The following is a 19,340-nucleotide window of genomic DNA, read 5'->3' as shown; positions in this document are numbered from 1 at the left end:
GATTAGCTTCTGTACATCTGCCTTTTCCCTGTTCCGGTAGCATCGACTCTGTAGCACCTGGCAGAGATAAGTGGTGCTTTGTGCGACGTACTATTAGCGCGAGGTACTTGCTTCGAAAATGAAATGTATGTCTAAAAGCTTGTTAAATAGGACTAGGGAGAATGATTAGTGCCACCCAGGGAGGAATGCACAGGAAGGGCTGTGTTCTGGATGGTATTTGATTCCCATTTCGAAATCTGGCCTCTTTTCACTTTGGTAATACTTGTATTGGATTTCTGTCATCATTTCTTCTGATGCTGTTCTCATTTTGCCCAGTTTCCTCTCCTCCTGTCACTTCTCCCTGTTTAAGGCAGGCTTTCTCTCTAAGCAGGGGTGGAGGGCAGAGGAGGGAGCATCCCTGCCAGGAGGAACGAAGTGCTCTCAGCACCTGCCGAACACAAACTGGGTCACGCAGAGCTTCCGTTCTAACCTACGGGAGCGCCGACCGGTCCCTGCGATATGTCCCCTCTATAGAGAGGGAAATCAAATTCCTCCCACCCACAAGCTTACAGTCAACAAGCTTCTGCTTCTTAGCCTGTTAAACTAATTTCCTGATATATCTCATGTCATTATTTGGAGAAAGAAAACAGAACCCTCAACTTTAAGTGGTATGTCCAAGTCTCATAATTTTGGTACTAATCATCCAGGCTCTCTCAGGACCCAACATTTGGGGTCACAGCTTTTAAGAAAAAAATTAAAAAAAAAAAAACACACAACTGTCTCTGATGTACTGGCTGCTAGGGAAGCTTGAGTATGAAGCTGTTAAGCAGACACCCCAGTGTTACTTGTAAATCCCAATGCTTCTGTGGCAGCAGAGTCAGGATACTGCAGTGCTTTGTTTGGTGGTATCGAGCAACTCTATTCCAGAAGAGGCATTTTTATATGTACCTTTAGCTCATAAAAATCACATCCAGTAATCAAATAGGCAGAGACAAATATCATGCTCACAAAAATACTGAAACCCTTACAAATGAGAAGTACCTCCTCCTCCATAATTTTGCATGAATTACCATTAGGAAAATAGAGCATTTAAGAATGTTTTTCACATTTCTGATGATTTATCAGTAATGCATTAAGTTAAACCAATGGTCAAGAAATCCAAAGTTGTTGAGGTTTCATTCAAAATTCAACTGGAAGTGATTCCAAATGGCTTTGCATTCAGTATAGAGAGAATGTCTATGCCAACCTGTCCCATAAGGAGAAATCTGTAGTGACAAATTGCATTCTCCTGGGCAGCTGACAAAGCGGTTCTGATTAAGTTACTATACAGACTGCAGTTGAAACAGTTACACAAACAATATGAATAAAAATGGTACTACTGAGCTAGCTGAAAAAAAATACAGACACACAAATACCTTCCTATGAACCTTGTAAGAACAAAGAGATGGAGAATTTTGTTTTGAAATATATTGCTTGGATCTTTGTTAGTAATTTTTGTTCTTTTAAGTGCAGAAAAGGATTTTTTGATTCATAACCCCTTCCTGTGACTTTACTGCAGCTAAAAATGCACACAGCTTACATATATAGCACACTTCTTCTTACAGCATAGCAATGAGATCAGCATACTGGCCCCTTTTTCCACTAAATTATCAACACACAGGCAAGTCTGGCTATAATTATCCGGCAGTAATTCTATTATCAGATTTAGTAAGGCTGATGTATTACTTCCGCATGTTGGTACAATCTGGTCTGCCACACTGTTCTCTGTAGCGTTCACGAGGCACAAAAAGAGAGCATGTTAAACACTTTCAGATGCAAGTGAAAGCATTCCTGCTTATTTGCCATAGTGGGTGAAGAAACAGATGAAAAAAGGGCCAAGATCTATCAGACAATAGTCATATAAACACAGTGTCTACCTGTTATATAAATGATGATTCGGGTTTCTATTTCTTTCAAGCAGAAATAAACAAAACGTGCAAGACACCAAAGGGCTGTCGACTAGCAGCCTGCCCTCCCCTCACAGCCGCCCATCTAGAGAGGCTGAACATCGCTTACTGCGTGCATCCAGGGCAACAAGGTATTTTTATTAGCAATTCTCTACTTAGCTGATCCTGGGGAAAATAAATAAATAAATAATCAGCCATGTATCTATCAGAGGCGTATCAGCAGGGCAGCAATGCTGCCGCTGCTCCTTCTACGCGGCCGCGAGCAGGAACTGCTGTGGCTGCCCGGCAGCGCGAGGAGCAGAGGGGCTGCCTCCCCTGCGCAGCCGCAGCACACGCGCTCCTGCACTAGCGAGGCTGGGCCACGGCACGCAAGGGGCATACGTTATACAGTTACTGAGAGCTCTTCAAAAACAAGCACAGATCAACAGAGGACTCCAAATCAATCCTAGAGACAGAAGCCACCTCTCTCCAAGTCAACATAATTACTCTGAATTTCAAGGCGCACTAGCAAGACTACGTAGACACACAATTAGCTGTTTCGTCTTTCAGGTTTTTAGCTTTTTAAAAATGGTATTCCAAATGACTTTCTCACAATGAAACTGAAGTGGGGTTTGGTAGCTACCATAATACTAAAGGTACTACAAGATCATCTAGTTAAGCAAAAATCCCTGTACAGAAAAACCTAAAATTTAAGCCACCAAACCCAGTAATAGTTAAGAGAAAAGGGAGAAGAATTTCCTTTGTATAGACCGGTGACCAAAGAAATGACCTCTTATATGATTTCCCTAAAGACACTTACAAGTGTCCAGATTTGATAAGTTCCAGTACAACATTTGAATATGAAACAAGCCAAATGCAAAGTTTTACTAAAGGTAACAGATTAAGCACTGCATCAAGCTGGAAAAATGAACTCATCTCAGTTAAAATTCTGCATTTGTATAGCACTGCCTTCACTGAAATAGTACATGTACACATCATAAAACTAACAAAGTGAGAGCTCACTTAAAATTAAAAAAGCCTATCTTAAATGATATGCTATTCATCAATTCTGATGAAAGGGAATAAAGAATGAGGGTAATAGTTCAGTCTGCTGCTAGAAAACAACCACATCAATAAGCCTTTCCATTAGCTCCGGACATCGCCAGCCTTCCAAACAAACAAAAAAAACAAAACAAAACAAGGATAACGAAAAGCCAGCCCACCGCACACGGCACAGGGAGCAGGCTTCCCCGGCAGGCAGCTTGTACCTTTCCGTCATGATGATTAACTGCTTGGAGGTCTACTGAGCACAGCACTTTTCCCTGCAGTAAATGAGGTAGCCAGCTCCAAATTTGCTGCACCTACATATATTCGTAACCATTTCAAATAAGCAGCCTTTAAAAAATTTAGATTATAGGATGGAGACTGAAAAATGCCAAGAGGAGTCACTGCTAAGGGAAGCAGTTTCGCGGGAGTCTTGGACGTTCGCAGCTGGCGTTCCGGGTGCCCTGGAGAAGCAGCCGGGCACCTGCCACGGGCTGTGCCAGGACCACCCCCAGGACCACCTGCTGCTCGGAGGCGGCACGGGCAGCACTCTAGCCCAAGGCTAAGAGCGGCGAACTGCACACCGGCGCTTTCTAGTTCTCATTCTTATTCCTCGTTCTGACATTGCCTTAAAAACTGCTCTGTATAAAAATCACCTTCTGTACTTCATTTTTCTTCAGCTCTTAGTAGGGGAGTCCTATGCGTCTCCATCACGGAAAGAAGGGATGTGATTCCTGCATAGTGCTCAGAACTCCTCAACAGTGAAATGACTGTGCTGGCAACAGTTTCGTTTGAAGTTTATGGCTAAGGCTATTCTATAATACCTACAAAATCCGGGCTGCACATAAAGTAAGCAATGGGTAGAATAAACCCTGTATTACCAATATAAGCAAACATTTTTGTCTAATATAAAGAAACATGTCTTTCAGGATAGCAAGATTAATTTAAGATTTTTATTTGTATGATTTAACTGCTTTCTTTTTGGAGTTAAATTTTAAAAGATACCATCAAGTGAAAAATAATCAAGCAAATGTGTTTATCAAATGACAGCAGAATTTTCCACTGGGTATTTATAGTTGACCCAGAAAGTGGTAAGAAATTAAAATGCACATAGATATGAAGTAAACTAAGAAGAAAAACAAATTAATAAAATTGATAGAAAATGGGTGGAGAGCAGAGGGTGATAGTATTTTGAGACCAACAGGTCAGTCTTTAGTAGTGGCACCTTGCATGATTGGCATGGTGGCAAAGTCAGTGTGGGGGTGTTAAAGAGGAATCGACTGCTGTCGTCAGAGAGCAAAGAGATGATATGGGTGCAGACAACTGTGTTTGCAGTGTAAGTGAAACAGGTCAGCTACTAAAAGCATCAGCAGTAAAACTTGGAAGTAACGTGGCTTCAGAGTGTTATAGAAGTCACTGTATTTAAGAAGGGCACATGGCATTGATCAAGCCATCAGCAAATCCTATCAGGTACACAGCAAACACGGCAACATTTTCTGTGCCTGTTCCAGCTGAATTAGCCCAAGCACCTTTGGTTGGAACATCACCATGTGTTATGAGCTAGTCCAATATACATATTTTCCAGCTGTATTCTGCGCTTCCCTCAATAGGCTCTAGGGCCTGCAAGTACAGGTGCTCAACTACCTGTATTACAGAGCACTTTATTCAAAAAAACCCCACAACTTTCATTAGTAGTAATGATTTGCTCTAAACAAATACAAGTGAACAATATAAAATCTCGAAGCTCTTTATGAAGTTGCATGAGTATTATTATCCACATCTCACCACTGGCCTAAATACAGAGATTCAAGCAATGCACAAGAACTATATAGTCAAGAAAAGAGATTACAAATGCAGAAAAGTCAGAGTTCTGTTAACAGCTTTGCTAAAAATATTCCCTAACCCAGTTATCTCATTTCAGATAATGGTCTCTTGCACATTCTTCACTAAGTGAAGGAATAATTTAGCGGCTAGAGTGTTACTTGTGTACAAGAGATAGATACAACTTCTCCACAGATTCCCAGTGTGACTTTAAAAGTCAACTCGCAGCCCCTAAAATGAGGATAACGGGTCTTCCTCACCTCATTGGCTGCTGCAAGGTCAATTAAATAGAAGAGACTGTGTCACAGCAACCATTGTGAGAAACTATAAATATCTAAGATAAAAGCAGGAATATTCTGTTCAGGAATACAGCCCAAGTTACTTATCAAATGGCCCAAAGGCTTACAATAAGAAAATGTGTTTTTCAGTATCACATCTTTCTCATGCAGCAGAAATGTTTAAGAACAGCTTCCAAAAAACCCTGTTTTTCCCAGAATCTTACTGCTCTCTGACCCAGAGATGGTCTCTTACATGAGCCAACAGCATCTTCTATCCATCTTTATAATTAGGTAGTGGAGTAAGATTTCATTCAGCAGAGAGTGAAGCACTGAAAAAACAAGTCACTTTCTGCAAAGACATCTAAGAGGATTACTATTAAATATTTAAGGTCCTATCTCTGAATACTTATTTCTCAAGGGGGAAAAATTCCAACATTCTTGTTTTCAATTAGGGTCTATGCATTTTCGGAGGTTGTCATGGGACCAATTATCGACATTATAAGGGGAATCTGGTAACAGTCACGTGCATTTCCAGAACATCCCAGAGAAAGTCAAGATCCAAAGCTGCCTCTATTAAATGCTGCATTATTTTAGATAAAGCCAACTTGTTTTCATTACAGGAAGCCTTTTGAGAAGGGTGGAAGAAGCCATAAATATTTAGAAGTGATCTGGCTCTCTCCAGTAGATGAATAAAAGTAGGAATCCATCAGAATAATGCCATAATGCCTCTGATTCTACATCTTTAGAACACCAAAGAAACCCATTTTGCATATTTTGAGATAAGTGTTTTGTTTGTTTGTTTAAATATGCAGCATTTTCACACTCCCATACTCCCAAACCAATTAGTTTGAATGAAGGCATTTTCCCAGTTCACAAAGCCTTTCCATGGAAAAGTTCCATTATCCAATTTGTACTTTCCAGTGGAACTGGGGGAGGAAAAACAAAACAAAGCCAAACCCACACACATTGGCAACACTGCAGTCAAGTCATAAGTGTCAAACAATTACTGAGCAGCCCTAAATCACTTTTCTGCTCCTATACACGCAGTGTCAGCTGAAGCATAGTTTACCCCATACTGCACATCCAGGCTATCGTCTCAAATGCCTTGCACCCCGTGTCCTTTCAGTTTTCTGCCCGCTGCCAAAGAACGCACTCGGAAGTCTCCTGCTTCACCCTGCAGCATCCCGGTTCCCAACAAAAGAGAATTCAGAGCAGACCCTGAACCAAGACTCATTTCCACACTCATTTTTCAATCTGAGTGACTTGGTAAATACGCTTTAAGAATGAGTGCTACTTTGGCATAACATCTGAGTTTTAAAAGGCTGCAGCAACATAGAAGTAAATGAAAGAGGGAAAGCAAAGGGTCTGAAAGTATTTGGTAGATAATTGCATTTGGTTGTGCTTGGCTACATTAAGATGCACCATTTCAAGCTCAGAAAGATCTAGTGAAAATGGACACAAAGTATCCTATGCACAAGACCGTTTTCTCTGTTTAAATAAATAAATGTTCTCTTATGTAGAAAAGAACTTTTGATGAAAACATTCATGTTAAATTCCAAATACACTTTTGTATTCAACTAAAGCAGCCAGAATTTAACAAGATAAAAAAAAGCATCAGCAACCCAAACGTTCCAAGCCACAGAGAGCTAACGGATGACATTTGGATTATATATACTTCTTTCCAAAGCAGGGAACAGAGAGCTCAACTCATTTGTTTCTTCTGTGTTATTACTTCTATTTCCTCTTCAACATACATCTAAAATTCACCTTTTCTCCATCTTTTCCCTATTACCAATGAAACCAGAGCGCTCAGTTTATGCACACTCAAGTTTTCAAACAAGAGAACTGACAAATACAGATGACATAAGATACTTAACTTCCATTTAATACTGTCCTCAATGGAGGGGAAAACCCCTACCTAAACTGCTACAGAGAAAGTTATACTATTAAAGGAGGATGAAATGCCAGTTATCTTTTGTAATGGCTTTTATTCTTCTGGCACACAGTTGGAAACACAAGTAAGTTGTGGGGAGGTGAGTACATATCATTCCCCAACAGCTTCTTTTCTGCAAATTAAGCCTTTGTTTAGGGCAGGAAGCTGTATGACTACACCGGGGGGGGGGGGGGGGGGGGAGGGGAGAAGCATTCCCAGACTTCCCCAAATACTTATAAATCTGATTGTACCAGACTGAACTGGCATTTCCAGAAATGAATCCAAACATCAATGACTAACAGCTTCACAGAATAAGAAACAGACTGCAACAAACGAGAAAGAGGCAAGCGAGTAAAGAGGCCGAATATACCCAGGTGGCATTCTTCTGGTCTAAAAGAAAGGAATTTTGTAGGAACTAGCAAAATAAGGACACCATTGAGACAATTAGTTGAGATTAATTTCCCAACTGTCTTGAAGCCTATCCTGTTGAAATAGATCATCTACATTAAGTTTCAAAGATTTAACTACAAATCCATGTTTTTGACATAACTATAGGTATGCAGAATGAAGATACTTCTGGAGAACGACACCTAAATGGGACTGGAAAAAGATGCAAAAAGCCTTCAATGCCCTGAGGAAACACAAAAGGGATATTGCTTTGGTGAAAATAATGAACTTTATATGCTGAATAATCATCTTTCTAGGACCACCAACAATAAATAGATGCCACTTCCACGCCATATTCCTTCTTACGCAATTGCAGCTCACTTCATTTTCAGAAAAACACATACAAGTACAGCTTCATCAAAAAAGTATACATTTATTTATTTTCCCCTCAAATTCAGCACTTCAAGACAGGCTTGAAAGAATATCCTTTCCAAAAGGGAAACAGCAGAGGAACCTTCACAAAAACAGACAGACACTCCCCAAAACACACTACCCATTCCAAAGTAACTATCCACGCCAAAATATAGCAAGAATGTGCCATGCAATGTTTTTCAAGATAATTATTTTGTTTTGAACCTTAACTGAAAATTAGAAGACTGGTTCAACACCAGCAGACTACCACAAGCAGAATCAGCTGCAGCTCTTCCCAAAATACCTGTTGTATAACTTGGGAAAACTATAGGTACGCAAGATGAAGATACTTCTGGTATAGATCAGTCATCCTCCGCACAGAAACAGATACACAATGTTTTAAAGCGCTGCGTGCACCAAATCCCCATGCAAACTCAGCATCACTGCAGAGGTGTTAAATTTCTCAAGAAAGTTGTTTCCCCATCACACACAGACCCAGCCTAGATTACGGGACTGGATAGATATGAAGTCTGATAATGGAAAAGCAGATATGCTTAGATTTTGGAAAAACTTGAAGACTTTTTTGCAAGTCCTTATCAAGACAGATTTTCTCCACTGACTTGTATTACAGAAAAGTAATTAATATTGTACATTACATTTGCTTTAACGTTTTATGGAAGTATATTGTATTTCTTGATAATTAGATCCCAAACTGCTTTGCTCTTTAGCCAACGCGCTATAAGAACAGAACGAAAGAACTACTCTATCAGTCATCCTGTCTCTCCCAAGATTTCAATATTCTACACAAGCTCCTGAAAATAAGTATGAAGCACAGCAGTATGCCTTAAGAAAAACAACTATTATTTCAGAAACCAAGCACATGAGCAATTCCCTGGATGGCTACCACACAGTTGGTTCCGCAAGGTATAGAAAAGCCATCCTAACTCTGTGGAACGATCCTGTATTTGTTGCATTTGTTACCCAAATAAACAGCAATGCACTATAAGCTAGGTTTCCTGTTCTTCCTGAGCTACCTAGTGGCTTAAACTACCGAAAGGAATCACCAGAAAAAGCAAGAGCCAGATCTGTCAGTCATGAGCTGCTGCTTCTCTGGAAATAGTCCAGCCCAAAAGCAACATAGTCCAATGTCACAGGGAAGGAGCACAGCACATCATGGTTTGTCTTATCCACAAAGTAGGAAAGCGCAGCAGGAAAAAAAGGTTTCCAGCTTTTGTCAGAGCATGGTAATCTTCCCAAGTCATAAGATTTTCCTAACACTTTGGAAAGATAAGATTCCCAAACAGGTATTTGCCAGATTTTGATGTCTTCGGAGGTCATCAGTTCCATACAGAGGTCATGCTTATCTATCTCACAACAGTCCTTCAAAAAGGCTGTTATACAAAACACACCTAATCTTCATTGGAATAGAAAAATTAAGCAGAGCTGGAAACCATACCAAAAATGCTTGGTGACAAAGCTAGCATTAAGTTCCCAGATTAAGTCTTCTACTAGGAAAATGCCATGGCTACATATCAACTGAATTCTTACATCAAGACTACTTATGCTTTATAGAAAGGAAAAAAAAAAAAAAAGGATTTTTTCCAATTGTAAAATAAAGCCAGCTTTGCTAGCAGAAGTCATATCTCCACTTCACATCCTACATCAAACTGGTATGAGGCAGAAAGCCATACAAAAAGGTATTTTTAGACTGCATCATGAAGAAACCCCAACATACATAAGTATTGTGTTTTGAGATAGATGCATAGCTTTTGCTAGAAGCACAGTGTACCATACCCCATGGAAAAAATATGCAACTTACCATTATTAGAGCATAGGGCAAATTTTTATACCTTTTAAAATTATTATTAGTCATTCACCTATGATTTAAGTTTTTTGGTAGGTCTCTCTTATAACAGTTCAAGATCTCTGAACACGAGTGACAACTGCTTATCAGGCTACAGAGATCTCTGTACAGGAGCAAATTAAGGCGGCAACTTCTTTACAATAGTACAAACTGTTGACTTTACAGGGATAGGTCAAATAAAACATATTCATATTCTGGGGATGGAAATAAATGAGAATTCCTCCAGAAGACAACTTCCAAACAGTACCTATACTGTTTGCCAGAAAGGCTACCCAACAAAACAAACCAACAGAGAAACCCAACACTGCTCAGATTCTACCCCGCCCCCTGCAAAGAAAGAGACTCTCAATTTTTGTTTCAGTCTACTTCATGGAATGTGACCTTGCAAAACAGCAGCGACCACCTCACAGCACCAGAGTATCAAAGGACATTTTTTTAAGCGCAATAAGCTAGTTATGTATAACGTTTCAGGGATGAAACAGTTGTTTTTTTTACTATGAGAGTAAAACAAGTTCCTGTAAGGACCCTCACATTTACCCTGTAGTTCTCTGCTGGTTTTCCCACACGTACCTTCACCAAGAGAGCTGGCAGAGTTATTCTAAAGCCTACCAACACAGTCAGCAAGAGTGCGTGTTGTTAGAAACGTTCTCATCTGCTCTGCCTGCCTGACTCCGGGGACACAGCAGAGGACTGCAGTGCTCAGCAAGCTCAGTGTTCAGAAGTTCAGGCAAAGCTCGGCTTTAAATGTGCCCTCACGTTTCAGTTCAAAAAGCAAATGACAATCAGAATGAAAAATCCTTTTATCCTCTTCCTGATAACATTAACCTTAGGTTTCTGCACTGACTAGAAAGATTAGTTTTAGATGCTCTTCTTCTAAACAGGAAACATTTGCCTCTGAAGAATCAGTCTTCAGATAAGCCTTTTACTAAATTACATTGAAAGTGGTCACTCTAGACCTGCCAGAGAAAGGAGGTGAAAAACCATCTCATTTAGAACTAAATTCCTCTATTTTTTTAATACTGGGAAAGGCTGGAAGCATTGTCCCCCCATAAGTTTAAGCAGCAAAAAAAAGTCTCCTCATGCACAGAATCCCCCAAGGCAGGGAGCCTCTCCATCCTTTGCAGGTGCTCAGGAATAAATGGGCTTGGAGGTACTGGAAGGGGAAACCATAAGCAACCAAGGCAGTTTTCTGGCTTATTAGAGCCAACAGCTCCACACTCTCTGACCAGACTGTAAGAAGTAAGCTAGCAAGGAAAATACATTTCTAGGTATGTCAGCCAAAACAATCAATTAGAGAGTCACCTTGAGGCTGCAGAAAACCAAACAGAAATACAAAATGAAACTGCAGACTTACATAGCTCACCGCAAGAAAAAGCATTGTATTTATCATTTTTGCCTTTTATTGCCACATTTAAAGATGAGATACATCATAAAAGGCTTTTATATTTAAGACTTTGAAGTGGAATCAAAATACACTGGGTTTTATCTGTTTATCTTCTTAACCACAGGGGAAAAGTGAGGTAAGACATTTTAATCTTACTGCTCAACTCATAGCTTATCCATATTTCACTGCATTGCACATGCAAAGCCCTAACCACATAGAGATTCATGGAAGAGGCTAGAACACAAGACTGTGGGTCAAACTTCAACCCCAATGCATTTAACTGGCGTTAGGATATTGCCTTAGGACTCTTTGACAAAGAACTCTGAAACATGCAACCATGGGCTTTGTAGAGATGCAGCTTTATTCATGATACAAAAGATATCTTGGAGAAACTCAAGCCTAAGTTGTTAAGCTCCTTCATTGCTGTTTATTTTCAAGAAACAGTAAGATCATTGAGTCTTGACCTTTAGGTTTTTTGTTGGAAAATCTGTTCAAGGCCTAGAAAAGTATAATGGGAGATGATGGTACAATGTCCAGAAAAAGCATTTCCCCACAGTCATTTGTTGGGAAGTAGATTTAGACTTACTTTTCCTGACATCTCAGAAAAAAAATAGACATTTCCTTTAACCTGTTCAGTTTTAATTTTTTTCTTTTGTGATGACAAATTCCTGTGATTTTTTTTTTCATTTTTAACAGAAATTGTTAATTTAAACAGAATTTTAAACATCTTCCTTTCCAATATTTTATGAAATAAAGCTGCATTGCAGACTTCTTCCAAATGCTTTAATAAAGCACAGGTGTTCATTTCTGGTTTGTTTTTGTTTTACATAACATTTATAAGAACTTTTTGAGACTAAAACACTGGTTTTCTAGATGGGAGGTCACTCTGATAGTATCTTCCATCAGAATCAGGATTCTTTCCCCCAGCTAAACATTATTTGTTGGATCTAAGCAGTAACAGCAGTGGCATCCACTGTAGATCAAGTTGCACCAAATCTCCATGAGCCCAGTACTGTGAATAAAGATGACAATGAATATGTAAAGATTTTTTATTTTCATTTATATTTACAAAACTGCAAGTAGCTACAAATATCCCCATGGAATCCCAGCTGGATGTTTTTTCTTAGAAAAAGCAGGCTGTATTTGAGGATATTTTTCACTAATTAACATGATCAAGATGTGCATCTAAGCAAGAACCTGTACTTCGCCCTATGAATGGGAGGGAAAAGCATACCCTAAGCTTAAGACCAGATTTTCAAGATGACTAATAATAACCCTGAAAAATTATCCTGCCAAACTGAAAATACATATGTAAGGATAAAAATACATTCTTTAGAATACATGCATTTTTCCCTCCCTCTCCAGTAATATTCTTTAAACTTCCATGGTAGAAATTGAAGATTGTTGTTATTTTCCCTTTTAATCTTTATCCTAAAGGAATCATCTGCTATCTGCAAGATATTAATACCTTTTCAATGCATCACAGTTACCGTTATCCCAGACGGACACTTAGCAAACAATGATGCATTCTAAGCTACCTGCACATCCACTGAAGGGGAAAAAAGTATTCTAAACTCTACTCCTCTGAAAAATGATATTGTTAAAAGGATATTCAACTGATGCATTTTAATCTACTTTTCATATATCTGAGGGTTTACTTATTTAAAGGAAAAGAGATTTACTGGCATATGATTTTTAAGCATCCAGATGATTGTGGTACAGTTATTCCTCCTTCATTCCAAACATCTGCAGACCAAAATGATAGCCCTGTATCGCCAATTGAGATTGATAAGATTCTTATCTCTAACAGATTGATGTGTGTGTTAAGACTATAACCTTCAAATAAAAGAAGTGTTTCCTATATAGCCAAATTAGTTAAGCAAAAATAAGGAGAAATGAGTCAGTCATTTATGTCCAGAACTGACAGAATTTTTTCCCTCACTCGTCCATAATTATTTAGCAGCTTAAAGTTTCTGCTAACTCATAGTTTCAGTAAGAATCTTAACCGAACATGTAAGTAATAGCACATTCTTAGTATTATTAATTTTAAGGGCTCCTTATCATAGCACAGTATTGGTCATATTATCAGTTTAACCAAAGTAGACCTACATATAAAACAAAGCACCAAGAACACTACAGGTTAGGCAGTAAGCTGAAGTCCAAATGAACTTAACGTGTCCAGTATTGTACATCCACGCCCTCCGAGACCATCACCAGCAGACTCCTGAACACCAGCGCTGCTGAGAAGCCGGTTTTGGAGAGCTCCGGCTCCGGGAGCAGCAGGGGCACTTCAGCGCGCGCGCGAGCGAGCGTGACAAGCGGGCTGCGCCATGTTAACCACTCAGCACAGGGGCCACATCCCCAACCACGAAGGGACTCGCGCGATTTGCTGGTTTTAAAGCCTTTACTACATTACGAGTAGCCTAGCCCTTATAAGGTGCGAGAAAAGCTGAAATTTGTCCTACTGGAGAATATGTCGTCTCTGGAAGCGTGGTAATGAGCTGATGCTTAAACATTTTTTTTTTTTTAATGAAAAGAAAAAGCTTCACCGTGCGTGGGTCTTTTTTAAATAAGGATATATAGCCAGTCTTCAGCCTCACAGCCCTCGCATTTCTCCCCCAGAGACCCGCGGGCACAGGTCGCTCGGCGCCTGGCCAGCGCGGCGCGTCCCGCACCAGCAGTGACGCACCGCACATGCGGCACACCAGGATCGCCCGCCGCAGGGAAGCCGCGCCGAGACACACCGGGCTTCGCTAGCTGCCGCCTCTTTGTCCGCGCCCGGCTCGGGGCGCGCAAGGGGCTCGCGGGCGGGTTTCCGCGGTGCCCGCCGCGAGGAGGGGGGGGGAAACTTTCCCCGGCGGCCGGCGGCTGCCGCAGCGACCCCCCGCCTCGCCCGCCGGCCCTGCCGGAGCCGGAGCCGGGGCCGGGGCCGCTGCCGGGCGGAGGCGCGCGCCGAGGCGGCGCCTTGCGCGGCCCGCCGCGGAGCGCCGAGCATGCCCAGTGGCGGGGATGACATCAGCGGCACCGCCGCCCCCTCCGCGGCTCGCCGGGGCCGGGGGGCTCCTCGCCGCCGCCGCCGCTGCGGCCGGGCTCAAGGTGAAGGAGCCCCGCGGCGGCAACAATGGGCGGGCGGGCGGCCCGGGAGGATGCTCGGGAGCCCCGTGAGGGCTCCGCGCAGCGCGGGCGGGCGAGCGGGCGCACTTACCCCGATGACCACCGTCTCCTCGCCTTTGAACTTGGGGATGAATTTGTCCCCGCGGAGGATCTCGGCTTCGTTGAGGGGCCGGAACCGGCACATCACCTTGATGCTGCACTCGGCGGGGTCCGCCATCGCGGCGGCGCGGCGGGCGGCGGACCGGCGGGGAGCTGCAGCGAGCGGCTGCCGCACCGAGCCCTCTGCGAGGCGGGCGCTGCGGGCGGGCGGGCGGCCTCCCTGCCGCTAGCGGGGCATCAGGGCGGGGAGGGGGCCCGGCTCACGCACAGCAGCAGCGGCGGCGGCAGCAGCGGCGCACCTCAGCCCCCCGCGCAGCAACCATCGCCGTCCGCACCGGCGCGGCCGTTGGGGGAGGGGGGGGGAAGAGCGGCGGGGGAGTCGGAGCCTTCGCCCCGCACCGCTCAGAGCCGGGGCGCTGCCATCGCCGCCCGGCGCCGGCCGCCGCTCCCGCACCCCCGGGCTTTGTGGCTGCACCGCAGTACGCCAGCCCCGCCCCGCGGGCGCGGCGCGCGCGCGGCCTGCTGGGGGGCGTAGTCCACGCGGCAGGTGGCGGGCGGGAACCGCGCGCGCCGCAGCGGCTCCCCCCAACGGCTCTCCCCAACGGCTTCCCCCCCGAAACGCCTCCCCCCTCCCTCAACGGCTCTCCCCCCCCAACAGCTCCCCGCAACGGCTTTCCCCCCCCCAAAAGCTCCCCCCTCCCTCAACGGCTCTCCCCCCCCAACGGTTCCCCTCAACGGCTCCCCGCAACGGCTCTCCCTCCTTCAACGGTTCCCCTCAGCGACTCCCTCTCCCCCAACAGCTTCCTTCAACGGTTCCCCCAACGGCTCCCCCTCCCTCAACGGCTCTCCCCAACGGCTCTCCCCCCCATAACGGTTCTCCTCAACGGCTCCCCGCGACGGCTCTCCCCTCCCCCAACGACTCCCTCTCCCCCAACAGCTTCCTTCAACGGCTCCCCCTCCCTCAACGGTCCCCCTCAACGCTTCCACCCTCCCTCAACGGCTGCCCCCCCCCCAACGGTTCCCTTCAGCGGTTCCCCCTCCCTCAACGGCTCCCCTCAACGGCCCCCCCCACTGGCTTCCCTCTCCCCCCGCCAGCAGCTCCCCTTCCCTCAGCGGCCCCTCTCAGCCCCCAGGGAGTTGGGGGCCGGGACGCTGTAGCTCACCCCACCCGGAGCAAGCGAGCCCGGGGGGGGCGCAAACATGCGGGCACAGCTTGCCAGGGGCAGTTTTGCCCCCCACAGCGAGAGGGCTTTTCTGCCCCTCGTCCCACGGCCACCCTCCAACCGCGTACGTTTCCAGCGCTTAGGTTTGGGTTTTGTCCTTGGTAAATTATAATAATTAATGTGGCAGGAAGGATTTATCCTTTTAACTCAAAAACAGAAATCCCGCTTATACGCAACCTGGGAGAAACAAACGAAAATGAGTTAACACGGTGCTCTTTTGTGGGTGCTCTTTCTGGATTAGGCCTCCACGTGCTGGCTTCTCTCTTCTGCAGACATTTTGTACACTAAATGGACAATTCCATACATTAAAGCAGGAGCAAAGCGGTATGAGAGGATAGCTGTTGTTCTTTGCCTCTGATACAAGTCAGATCTATAAAGACATTAAAGGCTTAGTTACTCCTCCTCAGACGGCATGCCAGTGTTTCCGTTCTTTACACTACCCTTAGGTATTTTTGTGAAAAAGGGCAGAAAAAAATAGTATCTCTGAGCAAAGCTTTGACCTTGTTAAATTAACAAGAAGTTTGTCACTATTCAGTCAGTGAACATTCATCTGAGAAAAACAAAGTCTTAGTGCCTGTTCCTACTCTTCGCTCTTGCTGTCCCTCTTCACTTTCTGATAAGGAGTATGGCCATATTTCTTCTTTGCCTGCTGAAAAGTACCTCCCACCCCCAACCTTGTACCAAGGTTAGTTCATTTAACTGATTAGAGTTGTCTGAAATAGTTTAAACTACCCTGTTTAGTCTCTGCCTCCTCCCTCCTTTTCTCCCTGCAAGCTAGACTGCTAAAAGATGCGTGCAACAACCATGGAGGTTTTCTGGAAAGTGGGAGATGTTCCCTGGACTATAGCCACTCCAAGCAACTCCTGCAATCAATTTCCTCCAAAAAACAGAGTTGTAGTTGCATTAAATTAGCCTCAGCCATATAATTAAGATGACAATGGTCAGTTCTTTGGCATTCCTAAGGAGATTTCTTTTTCTTTTAGCCACGGTGGTTGTCCTCATTACCTGATGTGGATATGAAAAGAGCAGGCTAGTTAAAAAGACTCTCATGCCCTTCTTAAAAGTAATTACATCAAAGAGAGTTAGCAATGTGCAGGATGTGATAAGACATTGTTATATAATGTGATTTATTCCTGTGGATTATCCATTATCTAGCTCTTATTTCTTTTATGTTTCAAGCTTTTACCCTGAATAGCGAATTTGTAAGTCATGACAAGCAGGGGCTTAGTCATAAAAGACAACTGTTCTGATGAATTCGTTTGTATTTTTCTCCAATACCAAGAGCTCATTTTGGATCACGATAGGCAAATTTCTATTTTCTAATTAGAGTAGGTATAATCTGCAACCAGTAAGAATGCACTAAAGAGCGTTTTTCTTAGCAATATTGTCACAATATTATGTTGTCACAATATTATATTGTCTGTATTGTTAATGTATGACAATGCTATATTGTCATAAACCTGCTCTTTTTACTTATTAGACTGTTGAGTATTAAGCCACATAGTAGGAACATTAGTTTCCAGTCAGTCTCTGAGGTGATTAGAACTTCATGAGCTTGTGAGCTTCCACCTTGATCTCAATGCCCTGGCACCTCACGGAGTAGTAAATGGTGGAAGGTATGATTTACTGTTTATTGGGAAACTACATCACAAAAAGCATGAACTCAAAAGATACAGGAAAGTATTCATGCCCCATTCCTATAATTTTACATGTTATCATTATTAATCTTTTTCATTTCTGAAACTATGGCTTTTTTTTTTTTTTTTTTTTTAACTGATAGTGTACTTCCAAAAAATACCCTTGCACTCTGTCTGGCTTTAGTGAGCTACACTACACCTGGATATAAGAGAATTTTCATGCTACCAGTACCACAAAAGTAAAAGAAAGAAAGCTTTGATATCATCTCCTTTTCTTAAGGCTGTGGGGCATGTTCTCCAGCTAGATTCAAAGTCCATCCTTCAGATGACCCTGGCAGAGTTATATATGGGTTGGCAGAAGTTCTGCTTGCTCCTGAAGAAACTCACAAGCTGAGCCAGCCTCAGCTGAGACAGTTCACTAAACAGCCTAGGATGCCGAAGAGATCCAAACGGAATAACAAATCCTCTCCTCTGAGACTGGGAACTGACCATAAGACGACAATGAGATTCCATTTCTCTACAGATGAGCCACCGTTATGGCCAAGCTGTTCAGGCTGTGGGAAAACCAAAAAGAAGTGACCTGTGTGATAGCAGGGCTGAACAGCAGCAAAACGGAGATTCTTGTGGAGAGATGATCCCATAGAAATAAGGAGATAGATACCTGGGGCAAGTGAAAACCTGTGTCTTTTCCACAGAGCCAAAAGAACATGTTCAAAGGGAATAAAAAGTTAGGAAGCCAAAGACTGAAGAAGAGGCAACAAAATAAACTAAGAAATGTTGAGAAGACATTTGGGAGAACCTGCAATACAGAAACAACCTAATCCGCATACCCATGCACCACCAAAGGGAAGGAGGCCTATTAATCCTTCAGGAGAGACCAGGCTACAGACCATTTGTCCAGGCAAAGAATTTAAAAGCCTAAGTATAGGATCTGGATAACCAACACTCACAAGATAATCAAGATGATTATCCCTTAAGCAATATTTCCCTTGGCCAGACAGGTGATAACTACTTGCGTGATCTGGGCCACCGGGGTTCCTTTCCTGTAGTTCCCATCCTGTCCTGGTCTTTTTCCTTTTTACTTAAAAAACACATGCTTCCTTATTTCATATTCCAACATCATCTGCAGTAATTTCTGATTTTATACACATGTAATTTTTCTGTAAGCCATATCCCTTTTACTGAAACATTTACTTGCACCACTTAATCTAGGAAGTGCTGAGCTCCAGGGCTTGCGGTGATAGTTACCAAGAGTCGAGCCAGCAGGTGGATTTCGTGCCTCATAGTCGGAACTCCTGATTTGGTAGCCATTGGCCGTTTAATCCAAGAAATGGACATGGCCTTATAACGCCATGCTTTTAAGTGATTGGAAGTTTGTGAGTAGCTATTTATTATCTTGCTTTTGCACTTCGTGTACTGCATGCTATTCTTGAATTTGAAATGTTGTCAGACATTGTTATTTAATTGAACGCAATATATAGGAGTGTTATTTTACAGAGGAAAAAGAAGTCCTTGAGGCATTTACCATCTGACTCATGTAATGAAAGGCAATAAAAGGCAATGTTTAATTGAATGGACACAAGTTGCTCTTTGCCTCTCAGGCAAAGCACATTGGCAGGACTGGATTAGAATGTCGCAGAGTCATTTAGCAGCGAGACACAAGACCTGGGGTTGAACTGAAAATTTAGCTAAAGAAAAACTTGGATCAAGATCAGTATTCCTTTCTTTTTGTTTAATATTTTGTCTCTCATTACAGCCAGCCCTCCATAAGATGTTCACTAGCATGCAGTATTACGGAGATAATTTCCTCCTATTTCTGTGTAATGGCATCTTGATATGTTACTTACTCTAAATCATAGAAGAGGTTTTAAAACAGGTAATAGGAAATACTCCAGAATAACTGGGAAGGTAACACAGTTCAAAGATTTAAACTAGATTTTTAGAAGACTCTGTTTCAAGAGAATTTCTGTAATTTAAAATTCCTTAACTCCAGATTGGGAAAAATTTCAGGTCAAAATATCACTTTTTTATATAAACACACACAAAATGTTGATCTGTATTTTATATAGTAATGTAGAAGACAAAACTTGAAACAGAGTAATTAATTTTAGTACAATTCAAAGTGGAATAGAACACAGGGTCCTTATAGTAGTACGGGTTAGATGTTTAAAAGAAGTAATTGAAACCAACATGCTTCCACAGAAAGTTTAGATTTTGAAATAGAGTATTGCCAATCAAAAG

General features: G+C 42.8%; 1 protein-coding gene across 1 annotated transcript in view; it reads right to left on the bottom strand.

Annotated features, from left to right (window-relative positions):
- KIF5C (kinesin family member 5C) overlaps nt 1–14,412 on the bottom strand; it is a 92,859-nt gene extending 78,447 nt beyond the window's left edge. The window contains exon 1 of the mRNA XM_067299424.1: nt 14,232–14,412. Within this exon, the coding sequence (XP_067155525.1) occupies nt 14,232–14,357 (126 nt within the window). The 5' untranslated portion in view covers nt 14,358–14,412. The remainder of the gene's footprint in view (nt 1–14,231) is intronic.
- Nucleotides 14,413–19,340: the final 4,928 nt, after the last annotated feature.

Source organism: Apteryx mantelli, chromosome 6, assembly GCF_036417845.1.
Source record: "Apteryx mantelli isolate bAptMan1 chromosome 6, bAptMan1.hap1, whole genome shotgun sequence".
Taxonomy (NCBI): Eukaryota; Metazoa; Chordata; class Aves; order Apterygiformes; family Apterygidae; genus Apteryx; species Apteryx mantelli.
The sequence above is the reverse complement of the archived record's forward strand: the minus strand, read 5'-3'. Positions and strand labels throughout refer to the sequence as shown.